The following is a 13,517-nucleotide window of genomic DNA, read 5'->3' on the forward strand; positions in this document are numbered from 1 at the left end:
CTAATATGGACTTACGTCGAGAAGTCTAGTCTATTAAGCATCAGAGACAGAAAGTGCAGTATAGAATATTAAACATCACAGCATTTCAATGAGTTATTTGCTGCAAGAAGAAGAGAACATTTTAATAAACATCACAAAGAGACAGCGGATTAGGAGTAATGAAGTGTGAACTTGTTATGAGAAGACAGAGAAGTGTAAAGCACGGAGCAATTTGCTAACGTTTTTTTTTTCCGACTTAGGCACTTGATTTGTGTCTCACGCAGTAGTCACAATTTGTGTGATTATATACGAGACAATAACACAAATGCGTGTTTAATGATATTTGGAAAATGTTAGTAATATCGGTGAACAAAAGCTTACAACGTGACTGGATCAGGTATAACACATGCACCATAAAACATCGTACTGTACTCACTGTATTCCAGAGGAGATGAGGGACACGCTGACCACCACCAAGTCCAGGATGTTAAAATAGTTTCTACAGAAAGAACCTTTGTGGAGGAAGGCGCCATAGGCTGTCATCTGCAGGGGTCAAAGTTCTGATTATTACCTTTTACCATGAGCAGCAATATTTTAGAAGGGTTTAATGCTAGCTTACCAGAAACAACACTATATTACCACATCTACAGTTTGCCTATCTATACATCTAAATCCAGTAAATAATTTTTGGTAAGCACATGAACCAGCTTGTAATGATTAAATATTATTTGACAGCCAAATGTTAATTTTAGCAAAGAAAAAAAAAAGAAACTGAATGAACAGTGAATGAATGCTTTAGTGTGCATCACAAACATTAAATACTACCTTAAGAATGATCTCGATGGTGAAGAGTCCAGTAAACACATGATCTGCATAGCCCAGGATCTGAAAATAAATACAACACTGTATTTTAACTGGACTTGGACTACCCCTGCCCGACACGCAAAGGCTTTCTGAATGAACAGAGATCAAAGTTGTTACACTGTTTCATTTGCCATGACAAAGTTCTTAATGAACCAAGATTGTTTAACATTTCACAAAGCAAAGCTGAATGAATTCAGAAATGCTCATGACTCTCTTAAGGCCACAGTATACCCGCTGTAATGGTCGCTTCGCTGACCACTGCAAGTGATTTTAACAGAAACCCGTATTTACACCTGCCGTTACAGTGCAGGAAGGTGCTGCGGTATTCTTCTGAAGGATAGGTGTCGCCACTCAGACAGTATCACCACACAAGCACTAATGTAGGAGGAGAAGAAATCAAAACTGGATGTTTTCAAACTGTATATCTGTATGTGTCTGAGCTCCTGTGCTGGAATATTATTAAAATGCCTCTAAAAAAACGACACGGCCGCTCAACTCAGCTGCGGTGGCTGTGGCGCAATCCGATTTACAAAAATCCAGAGATGTACGACTAGCCGATGCGCCACTCACGACCCAAACACAGCATTAGAAGGCACTTTTTTTAGGTTCATAGTCTGTACATAAACGATGGCAGTAGCTACTGGGCCTGAAAAGATGGCGAACTCTTGTGCTCATCCATTGTATAGAAGTAAATTTTTATACAGAAGATTAAAAAAAACAAGATAGAAACAGTCAAAATGCTCATCTAGAGGCTTCAGAACATCAGTCTACAAACCAGTTGGTGATGTCCACTGCCTATATACAATCTATTTGTGCCCCATTAGCAGAAGCACTCTTGAAGCCCTAAACTTGGTAAAATGTGTGGTAAAACTTGGCAATGAATGTGTGCTTCTTTTTGGGAAAAAGCAGGACTTACGGTCAGCTGCAGCATAACATAAATGACTCCACAACTTACTGAAATAATGATAATGTTCAGGTGCAAATGAACTAAAATAGAAATGCTGGAAAAGCTGAAAAACAGGTTTTTTGATTTCATTACTGTTTCAGACTAAGGTTAATTGGTTTAGACTAATAGAATATATAATAGGATCCTACACCAAAGCAAGGGAAAATATAATAAAACAGATCTTTATTGGCCTCTGAGGAATACGTCTCACTGACTGAGACAGGAAACTGTGCACAAAAACAGATACAGCAGCACACATGGTGTTTACATTAGACTACAGCTCCATTACAGTCATAAACACCACATTAATTTACGAACAACGGGCTGATGTCACACAGCGAGTACAATTGCAGATATATCCTTCGTATACTGCAAAGTAACTGAAAATGTTGCGGTTTCACAGCTCGCCTTGAGGCTAAACACGAAGTCTCCGCTGCTGCATACGAATTAAAAGACACAACTTCTTACACATTGTCAAAACAGACTGTGCAAACACTAAAACAGTAAATACATTCATTTCTTGATTAAATGTTGACATTTAGCAAAACAAACACAAAAAACACCCTCATAAATATATTTTCACACTGTATGTGTACAAAATGATACAATAACTACTCATTTTTCTTTTTGGCTAATAAAACAGTTTAAAAGAGCGCAAAGCTTAAGAGGCGTTTCATATCTTCTTAACATGAAGTTAGTAACAGTTACAGTGCTCGAGACGAAATCTCATTAAGTGTAACGGGCCACTCACAATAAACTTTGGTTCCTCTATAGCTATAATCCATTTAGGTCAGAATGAGTGTGCGTGTGGGCATCTAATTATGGCTACTGTGCCTTACTGTACATCCAGCATTGTATGTCTTTATATACTTTATTTATATTGTTATATATGGGGTTTTTTTTATGCTTACAGGTGGCTGTGGCTCAGGCAGTAGAGCTGGTCGTCCAGTAATCATAAGGTTGTTAGATATACTGCCGAAATACTGCTGTGGATACTGAACCCTGATTTGCCCCAGATTCATTAATTGAAGTGTGAGAGTGTGTGTGAATGTTAGATAAAAGTGCTTAAGTATAAAAGCAGTCTATGAATGCGCTCGAATCGAGTAGACGGGCGTTATATCACTTATATGCTACCTTATTTCTGAAGGAGTCATTTTTGACAGGGTCTTCTGCCGCTAGACTGATGCTGCTGAGCAGGATGAAGAAGAGGATGAGGTTGGTGAAGATGTTGTGGTTGACGACCTTATGGCAGAGAACCCTGAACCTAAAAAAACAAAGTTCAAGCGAGAAAGAAAGCAAAATGTTTTCATCTAGTCTCTTTAAAGGAAAAGGATGCCAAAACGAATGCAGCAGAAGCTGACTGAAATATTGGGCGGAGAAAATGAAGTTGGAGAGGAAGATTACTTGTTGGTGTGGCTGAAGATAAAGAAAGCTCGGGCCTCAGGCATGGGGACAGCCTTCTCCTTCAGCTGAATGTCAGAGAGGGGCCGTGGCCTCGGGCCCACAGGCATCTCTGGCTCATCATCGTCTTCATCTCCTGATTAGGAGGAACGGGAAAGAGGAGAGTAAGATAAAGAAGGAATATAATGTTATAATAACAAAGTTTTTTATAATAACAAAGACAAAATTCTCAATGAAACCACCTCTTACCTTATACCTATAGGAACACATAATATTTATGGCTGTGGTGTGTGTTACCTATATAATCATTGGCGGGATATGGATTCTTCTCTTCGCTCTCATCCCCACAGCAGTCATCCATGTTAATCTGACAAGGAGAAGTATGAGATTTCATTCATTTTTTCTCACTCCTTTGAACACACACACATATTCTCACTGAGTCTTTGTGTGTCTCCATGTACCTTTGTAGCAGTGTTGGCCTCCCCATCAGAAGTAATGGACTTCAGCTCTATTTTCTCCTTCTTCTCTTCTTCCAGAGGCGGCTTCTCATTTTCATGACGCTTCTCTGGACTGCCAAGCCTGGAGAAGGAGAGAGAACAAGAAGATCCTCAACTCTAGCATCATCCCTTCTCCATACATAAATTAACATCAGAGGGACAACATAAAGACGTGTAATCATAGGGGGTATTTCTCAGCTGTGAGGAAAATTACAATTTTCTGTTGCACCTTTTCCATAGATTAATACAGATTGCAACTAAGCAGAATACATTTTTATGATTTGTGCTAAAGAACACTTTCTTTCTCAGCTGCACTTTAAACTCAACTTTGATCTTTGCTGGGAATTAATCTTTGCAATGATACTGAAAAAAAAATAATAAACTGTTGTAGAGAAAAGCCAAATAATATATTTGTATTCTATGTATGAAAAAGCAATTTTAGTGGTTTAATTCAAGCTTCTAGTGTCAGCATCCTTATTCACCTTGAGAAATAATAGGCTATCAGAATCAGAATCAGAATCAGAATACTTTATTGATCCCTGGGGGAAATTATTTTTTGTTACAGTGCTCCATTTTAAACCAACATTAAGACAAGACAGACAATACGCTAACTAAGAATAGTATCCAAGATGCTGCAAGCTAATGTTTTCCCTGGGTGCTGTTTGGATTGGCCGGGTCTCAACATCTCCCTCTATCCCTTTACAATTTTTTGTCTGACTGCCTCCATTCAGTTTTCTGCTTTACCTGGCCAGTTTTTTCCTCTCCTTCTCCTCCTCTTCCTCTTTCTGGGCTGATGTCAGGCTCTCGGCGTCTGCCAGATTGTCTACAGCAATGGCCAAGAAGACATTCAGCAGGATATCTGTTCAGAGGGGTGATGTTAAGGATGTTGCTGACCCATCAGATCACAAACAAAGCTGGCTATAAACAGGTGGCAACCCCTGGGGCTAAAAAAGGAAGCCAAAACCTACAGTTACTGTAATGACCACTTGAAGCTTGGGTTAAAAAGTGAGTTTTGTTTTGTTTTTTGTTTTGTTTTTTGCTTTGTTTTATTCTTTGCTTTGAGCCCTGTGTACAGGAGCTGCATGCTAAAACATCTTTTGTTAAAAGGGTTGGCGTAATAAGCATATGCTTCAGCCAGTACCTTTTGATTAGCCTTGTCTTGTGCTTTCTTGCTTTGTGGTAATCTTTTTTCTTTATTCACTTTATTTGAATGCTAATCAATAAATCAAAAAAAATATCAGTTAATGTTCATAGACTGTTATGTTGAAGTGATCAGATAAACAGCATTCAAAACCAATGAATGCAGACTCCAAAGCCAAATGACTAATCCTGCACTGGCTTTGGATTCAGCAGGCTAAGCTGATGAATAGTAACAATTTAATCTGAAAAACACATTTTTAACTACTCTGTACTTTTAAGTACAGACGCTCAGTGGCCCGCACTAAAATCTTTTAGCTTTAGGGAAAGCATCTGCATGCAAAATGTGTTCTTTTCCCCTGCAACTGCATCTTAACAAGGGGTTAGATATCCGATGTGACTCAGTGATTCAAATCACAATCAGCAACACCAGTATCCATTTGATGACAGGATTAAAGATTGTCAGAAAACAAATTTGACTGTCAGTTACTGGATCTGATTCACCATGTTTTTATTTTGAAATTCTACATGTATAAGCATCACGCCCGCATGTCCTGGGTTACTGGTGTAGCTATTCCATGTATTTGTATTTACATAGCACCAACATCTAAAAGGACCTGACATTATAATAGAAAGACTCTGCAACAATCTAGAACAACCAAAAGATTCCCTATGAGCAAGTGCTTTGTGACAATGGGGACCTCCTGTTGTGGTAGGATACAGTTTCCGCAGATGAAGAGGATGATGAAGTAGATGCAAACTAGCATGCCAGGAAAAGCTGGACCACCGTACGCCATGATACCATCATACATCACAGAGTTCCAGTCCTCTCCGGTCAGGATCTGTAGAGACAGAAGACAGTAAACAAAATCGTATAAAAAAATTTTTTCATTTAAAAGAAGCCTCAGCCTCGTGATAGTGACAGATTACATTTAATTAAGCAACATTATAAAATTTACACTTTTTGTATCATTTAAGGACAAAGGTAAGGTGACAATGGAGGCCGGACACACTTCACGAGAAAAAGTGGAGCATGATTACCTGAAACACAGTGAGCAGAGACTGGGGGAAGTTGTCAAACGTGCTTCGTCTGGTCTCGTCAAAGTTGAATTTTCCCCCAAACAGCTGCATGCCCAGCAGGGAGAAGATGATGATGAAGAGGAACAGCAGGAGCAGCAGGGAAGCGATGGAGCGGACAGAGTTCAGCAGGGATGCCACCAGGTTGGACAAAGAGTTCCAATATCTAAAGGAAGAGAAATTTAGTTGAAATGGTAGTCTTGTTATAATATATTTGGTAGGTTGACTGTTTTGATTTCTTTATAGTTTAGAAGTGACTAGAAGGGAGTCTGATAGTTTCTGTTTCAGTTTAACAGTGCTGCCGGAGTTTCCTGCTAAGAAGTTTATGTTTTGCCATCCTGGATTCATGATTTAGTGTTTCAGTTGTAGGATTGAACTTTTCAGTGTTTCCTTTATTGTTTTTTTCCCTCTGTTCTGTGTTTCTGTTTTATGTGTTTGCCCTCCAGAGTTCCTTTGTCTCTGTCTTCATGTTAATGTGACCGTCGTATCTCTGTGAGTGTTTTGGTTACTCCCTGTTTTCAAGTGGGTGTTTTTGTGCGTCCTGTGTATGTTTTTCTTCCAATCTGCCTTTCTGCCATTGTCTTTACCTGTGTGTGGGTGTTTTACCCTCCTGTTATTCATTTCCTAATTAGCCCTTTGTGTATAAATAGTCCAGTCTTTGTCACAGTGTGTTCTCTGTGTGCCTTTGCATGTTTTGTTGTGCTGATTTTTTGTTCTTAGACCTTGTTAATTTTTACTCCTGTTTACATATATTGAAAGCTACTATTGAAAACTTTGCTTTGTTATTAAGGTTTCTTTCTGAAATCCTGTATTTGGATCCTCACCCCTATGCTTCCCAAACCTTGACAAGTCTAAAAAGCCAATATACAATCACTGGACTGTATTTGGTACACCTGTTAAACTGATTAATGCAGTGACTTAAGTGACTTTGAATGTGGCATAGTTGTTGGTGTCAGCCTGGTCTGATGAGCTTTGATTTATGGTGCGACATTCAGATGGTCGAGTCAGCATTTGGCATAAACAACATGAAAGCATAGATCCATCCTTCCTTGAATCCAGTCCAATACCTGGCTGTTGTTGCTGTCCATCTCTTTATGACCACAGTGTCTTCTGACGACTGCTTCTAGTAGGATAAGGCGCCACGTCACAAAGCTCAAATCATTTCCCACTGCTTTCCTAATCTTGACAATACGTTAACTGGACTCTATTAGCCTCAAAAGTCACTAAAGCTCAATCCAATAGCGCTCGTTTGGGATGTGGTGGACGGGATGTGTAGCTGACAAATGCTATCGTGTCAACATGGACCAAAATCTCTGAGGAACGTTTCCAGCACAGCGCTGAATCTATGCTTTGAAGAATTACAGCAGTTCTCAAGGGAAAACTGCATCCAACCCGTTATAACGAGGTGTACCTAATGAAGCGGTCAATGAGTGTATGTAAACTAGTCACAATAGGAAATTCTCACTAAATGATTACTGTGGCAAAATAAAATCCAAGTTTGTTTGTTGTTTTTGGTAATTGCATCACAGACCTATTGTAACCTGTTAGTTCTTCATCCTCTGTTTCCGCTTTGCTGAATGCAAAATTAAGGCTCCACTGGTATAGAAACACTGTAAAACGGGGCAGTGTTAGCTCAGTAGGTAGAGTGGTGGCCCCATGATTGGAAGGTTGGGGGTTCGAATCCACTGAACGGCTACCCTGAGGTACCCCTGAGCAAGGTACCGTACCTACACACTGCTCCCTGGGTGCCCATGGCTGCCCACTACTTCACTGAGTGAATGGGTTAAATGCAGAGAGGAATTTGCCCACGGGGATCAATAAAGTATATATTATTATTATTAAAAAGATGTTACTTTATGTTCAGTATAGCATTAGGTATCTGGGTGAGTATCTTGCCTGTTGGAGGACTGAAGGAATAACTTCTGCTTATCAAATGCATATGCTTTAAGGTCTACACTAACCTGGTTATTTTGAAGATTCGGAGTAAGCGTACACAACGTAACACAGAGATGCCAAGAGGAGACATGATTTTTGTTTCCACCAGAATGGTTTCAAGGATCCCTCCACATACTACGAAGCTGTCGAACCGATTGAAGAGTGAAACAAAGTAGGCCTGTGAGGAGCAAAACGCAGACGTTAAAGGTAGAAAAAAGGGTAGAATGTGGTCAATGTTAACACAAAACAGTGATACAGTGTCCTACCTGCAGGCCCAGACTGTACATCTTCAACAGCATCTCACCAGTAAAGAGTGCTAGCAAAACCTTATTGGCTATGTCTGGGGAGGGAAATAAAGGGGGAGTAAAATTAGTGTGGGATGAAAATATAATGCCAAAGAAAGTAATTGCACAGAGGTCAATAATTAAGCCCAGATCAGACATATTACTGTTTTGTGTGCATGTGTGTGGGTTGAGCAATGTACCTTGTACATCAGTTAGCCACTGAGGCTGCTGGTGATGTTCAGAGGCAATGGTCAGAGTGTTGAGGAAAACCAGGAAAATGACCAGCCAATAGAAAACTTGTGATTTGACTGCTGCCCGGCATTTCCTTCGACACAGCCTGTTCCACCTCCGAGAGTAGCGGCTGAGAAGGAAGAAGCAGAGATAATAAGTTGGGAAAAGGTGGGAGAGAAAAGAGAGGTAGGAGGATGGGACAGAGAATGGTGGGAAAAGGGAAAGATGAAGGAAGAGAAAAGGACCCACGAGCAATAGGATAAACCAAGAAAAATAATCAAAAGAAAGAAACGAATGGTGAAAAACAAATAGAGGAAGTGGAAGAAGGACAAGAAAGAGTCAATTAGGTTTTCTACAAAACAGTGATGACATCACGCCTCGGTCTGTGGTCGAGGGTTAGTCATCCTCAAAGGCGTTTCACAGAAAGGAGAAACCAGTACAAAGAGCTGTGCTGGAGCATGAGATATGCACTGTTTGAAAAAAAAAAAAGAACATTTGCGCTCTAAAAATGATCGAAGGGGCAAATTTAAAGTGAAATATGTTGTATTGTGTCTCACAACACAAAGGAAAACAATGCTTTAAAAAGAGAAGTAGCTCATTTTAGGATGCCAACCCCCTTTTTTTTTTAAATTTAGTGATTTTAATATCTTCCTCTATGCTGTGGTCAGGTCTTTTGCACCTTGAATGCTCTCTCATGTTGGAAATTAAAGTCATTGTTTCTGATAATTGCTAGCGTTAAACTTCGCAGTCACATCTGTGTGGAAAAACTCCACTCAAAGGGTGTTTCGACGCTCATATACTGATAAGGTGTCGAGTGTAATTTCATAATTGTCCTATTCTGGTCAAGTGACATCAAAAACACTAACGAAGAGCAGCTTGTGGTCTTGTTGGCCTACAGGTGGAAAAGTAGTGACGCATGAATTTCACTTAAGATTTTCACATAATTTCAATAGCCTAGACACTGATTATATATTTATGGAATGAATTGCTTTAAAAAAGAACGAGCAATTAATTGTTTTTTCTCCAAATAAACACTGTAAGTCACTTTGTCATGATTTTGTACACATGTGGGTGTCTTTGCATTATGCGTACTTGACCCATTTGTCAACCGCAGCAAACATGCAAGAGGATTTTTCATCCAATTGTGACTCCTCTAATTAAAACAGATCAACACAGCCCACCAGAGAATCTTCTCCCTCTGCCTATATATGTTGCATCAGTCTTCTGTTTAAATGTGCGTGAGTGCTTTTTATAGTCATTTATGGCACACACTGGCTTCTGCCATGATGCTCACACTGAATTTTACATGAGACACACTCACAACACAAGCAGGCATGCATCGTTACGCTACAGTTTTTTATCGTGTCCGTGACTCCAATTCAAGAAACATTAGTGTTTTTCAAATACTTTGTGTACAGAGGGATAGTTAGTTCGTTGTCTCATCCCCGCTATGGAGATATCAGTGGAAGAATTTGGACCATTTTATGGAATGGTTGGAAATTTTTGAGAATTCCTTGATAATGCTCATTGTTTCAAGTAGTGATGAATATGGATTTTGCATGAAAAGTCAAATGTCGTCTGCATAAAGATTAATCTTGAGGTTATTATTAGATGTTGGGATTCAGATGATATTTTTATTTTGACAGATACTTTAGGCGCTATGAGTGGCTCAATTAAAAAAGAAAAAAGAAGACTGATGGTGATGGGCATCTTTGCCTAGTACCCCTGTTTCGTGTGTCATTTTGTGAGATTATTCCATTCGTAGTGCCAGTGGCTAATGATGTGGTATACAGAAGTTATAGAATGATTCAATAAATCCAAAGTTTACCTTATCAAAAGCTTTTTCTCCATCACTGTAACAACAACTTATTGTTCTCGCAATTAAATTAAATAGTCTAAGTGTATTATTTGAGGAGTAAAGTGGTCCCTCGCTATAACGCAGTTCACCTTTCGCGACATCGCTGATTCACGGATTTTTTGTGTGTGCAATTTTTCATGGTTTTTGGGGTTATTTTCTTTGGTTTGTTTGTTTTTTGTTTTTTTGACAGCGCATTGTGTTCTGCGTCCTGATGGGCTGTAGACCACTGTCAATCAATCTTGTGTGGGTCTTCTGTACAGTACAGAATGCGTTCAGCTTGTCAAATTGTTTGTACGTTTTCTCCCCAACAAACACAACAATGTCAACGAAATGCTTTGCACCGTCAAAGGCAACCGCGGGTGCCTTTGGTTTCATTCTGTAATACTGGACATATTTTTTCTACAAAGGTTTGAACTTTGAGGGTCTATAAATAAGAGTGAAAAGTGTGAAAAAGTTCATGCCTGTCTGAGAACAGTGTGTAAAGTGTGTAGTGAGGGGTTTTACAGCCTCAAAACATCTCTATATATAATTGTAATTATATAATTGTAAAAAATAAAGTTGGCTACTTCGTGGATTTCACCTATCGCGGGTTATTTTTGGAACATAACTCCCGCGATAAACAAGGGACCACTGTATTGACCTTTAATGAAGCCAGTGTGGTCTTAATGTATTATGTATGCATTTAATCTAGATACTGAGACGTGAGAGGGACAATAAAAGGACATATTAGGTTTCCATAGAAGTCAAAGAGTAAACAAATAGTAAACAGTCAGTATGCAGATTTTGTGGAAGCTGTGATGTGTGTTTTGTTTCTGTAATGAGACATAAAAAAATCATTTGAGCATGTTCCATAAATATTCTCCACAAATGCTTATAAGTGGCGAATCTAACATATTTACTGGCAACTTTTTTGCTTTAAATGTGGTGGTAGGACAGAACGAGGCTGTTTACAATATTTATTTTAAACTTTATTTGACATACCCCATTTAAGCAACAGTTCACATCACTACCAAGCAAGAAATAATCTATTTTTCTGATTAAACATTACCACCAAAACTTTTGTCTGTTTATCTTCCATTTTCATTCATCTCATTCACTCTATATTTTTCCCCTGTCTGCTACTCTGCAGTCTGATAACTACAATGCTAAGCTTAAATAATTGTTACCATAAATTTATTTTACTGCACAAACATAACCATGGCAACGATCTTCTCATCAAACTCTGCAAGACAAGATTCTTTTCTTTTTACTACTTTATGACAACATATTCGCAACAGTTTCTCCAAAGAGCAAGGCTATGTTTGCCTGTGTTCCTTTTGCACATCTGTACACACACACACACACACACACACACACACACACACACACACACACACACACACACACACACACACACACACACACACACACACACACACACAAAAACACCAACGACCAATTAAATAGCACAGCATTAGAGACATTAGAGCAGGTGAATTAAGAGACTATGGTAAACAACATGTACTAACCTGAACTTGGATTTGGAGATCCTAATTCTGGAACACAGAAAACAGAATGGATTATACATACACACATAACACACATATAGACAGGTGCACATGAAAGGGGTGATTTGAGAGGGATAAAGGGGAATAGCTTCCCTTATTATCACAAATGTCTTGGCATATGTTTCTTGATCAACCTCAAACATTCCCCGATACGCAAGCACAAAAACTGCTGATTCTCTCCACAGGATGATCAAAGAACATATCTGCTTTTAACAAAAAAAAAAACGGCCTGTCCATTTTTATGCACCCACTGGGAACAGATTTTGGGTACAATATAACAAAATGCACTTTGCCGTTATATTTCCTGCTTTTCTCTTGAACAAATCACCCCCAAACACACATACAGTGGCATCCAGTCAAAAGAAAGCAAACTGCGAGTTTGAATTTCCTTCAATCAATCCTGGTGTGAAAAAGAAACGTCATTTATTATTGTAACAAAATGTCTGTTGATTGTTCACCACTGTAACGGGAAAAAGTACAACATGGATAACTGAGGACAAGAGATTATGGAAGACATTTTGAGAGAAGAGTCCCCATGGTGGAAAATTTTAATCTAAAAAATAAAACTAAAAAAAAAAAAGAATCACTCAATTTATGACTTTAAATATTTAATTTGATCACAAATCTGTGGGGATGCTGAATGACCACGATTAGTTTAACTATATCCACATTTTTTAAAAAGATCTGAAAATTTTATGGTCCCCATGAAACTTCTCTTGGATTGTTTTCACTGACTACTCTGATGTTGGTAAAAGCAGATAAATAAACCGACGAGCTCACTGACCGAAGCAATGAAATGTTTTCACTGACTGACTGAACAAAAGACTAAACTGACTGACTGACTGGATATGGGAGCTGACAGGACACACATCTCTTGTCTTCATGTGTCCGTCTTGATTACGAGACCAGTGGGTGCTAAAGTAGCTTGTACTGTGAGGAACAGCTCCATGCCGATGTGAAGAAGAACTGACATACTCTGAAGTCTTTCCTCCGGAATACTGGGAGGAATGCTCCATGTCAAATTTGTTGAAATCTCACAGAGAAAGAATAAGGGGCTATATTTCTAGTCCTGACACGGGTACACTACATATCATTCTCTGGATATGTAAATTTAAATTAAACGTTATGAATGGTAACACCAAGGGCATTACTGATCGCCAAGAAAACAACATAATAAAGCAAATATTATGTCATTTATTTCCTAAATATTCTGACCCGTCTAATCCTCAGCATGTCAGCTAATGCGGTTTGGTTAAAACTGCTGGAGTAGCAGAACTCCTGAGCCTATAAATATAGTTTAAAATATATAAACATAGTCTAAGATTAAAAAAAGAAACCAAATCAGCAAATGAAAGTTCAAGAAAGATATAAATGACTTTAGCTACGGCCACTTACACTATGTGGTCAAAAGTATTTGGCCACACATCTTAATCTCTGAATTAAAAGCACCTAGCCATGCAGGTTGCCTTTAAAACATTTGTGAAAGAATGGTTATTCTAAAGAGATCACTGAATTCAACCATGGTACCATAATAGAAAGCCACTGTTGCAACAAGTGAGCTTGTAAAATTTCTTTCTTTCTAGATATTTCACATTGAACTAAAAGTGGTGTTATTGCAAACTGGGAGAATTTAGAAACTGCAGCCATAAAGCGGCAGACCATGAACGAGTGCGGAGGTGTGTAGTGTGCAAAAGTCACCAACACCCTGCTGACTCAACACTTGCAGAATTCCAAACCTCCTCTGGCATTAAAATCAGTACA

The 13,517-nt window shown here is 38.8% G+C and overlaps 1 protein-coding gene across 3 annotated transcripts in view; it reads right to left on the minus strand.

Annotated features, from left to right (window-relative positions):
* Positions 1 to 13,517, minus strand: part of cacna1c (calcium channel, voltage-dependent, L type, alpha 1C subunit) — a 229,413-nt gene that overhangs the window by 42,624 nt on the left and 173,272 nt on the right. For all 3 annotated transcript variants that reach the window (XM_086269682.1, XM_086269683.1, XM_086269681.1), the window contains exons 12-24: positions 11,718 to 11,744; positions 8,321 to 8,481; positions 8,103 to 8,176; positions 7,863 to 8,014; positions 5,866 to 6,067; positions 5,546 to 5,666; positions 4,432 to 4,546; positions 3,652 to 3,769; positions 3,488 to 3,557; positions 3,194 to 3,326; positions 2,924 to 3,053; positions 805 to 864; positions 416 to 522 (exon numbers count right to left, since the gene is read on the minus strand). In XM_086269682.1, coding sequence (XP_086125808.1) covers positions 416 to 522; positions 805 to 864; positions 2,924 to 3,053; positions 3,194 to 3,326; positions 3,488 to 3,557; positions 3,652 to 3,769; positions 4,432 to 4,546; positions 5,546 to 5,666; positions 5,866 to 6,067; positions 7,863 to 8,014; positions 8,103 to 8,176; positions 8,321 to 8,481; positions 11,718 to 11,744 — 1,470 coding nt within the window. The remainder of the gene's footprint in view (positions 1 to 415; positions 523 to 804; positions 865 to 2,923; positions 3,054 to 3,193; positions 3,327 to 3,487; positions 3,558 to 3,651; positions 3,770 to 4,431; positions 4,547 to 5,545; positions 5,667 to 5,865; positions 6,068 to 7,862; positions 8,015 to 8,102; positions 8,177 to 8,320; positions 8,482 to 11,717; positions 11,745 to 13,517) is intronic.

The sequence above is a fragment of the Aulonocara sp. 'chitande type north' Nkhata Bay genome, linkage group LG17, assembly GCF_057382095.1.
Source record: "Aulonocara sp. 'chitande type north' Nkhata Bay isolate Kocher_YH1m ecotype deep benthic linkage group LG17, A_spYH_male_GT1.1, whole genome shotgun sequence".
Classification (NCBI taxonomy): domain Eukaryota; kingdom Metazoa; phylum Chordata; class Actinopteri; order Cichliformes; family Cichlidae; genus Aulonocara; species Aulonocara sp. 'chitande type north' Nkhata Bay.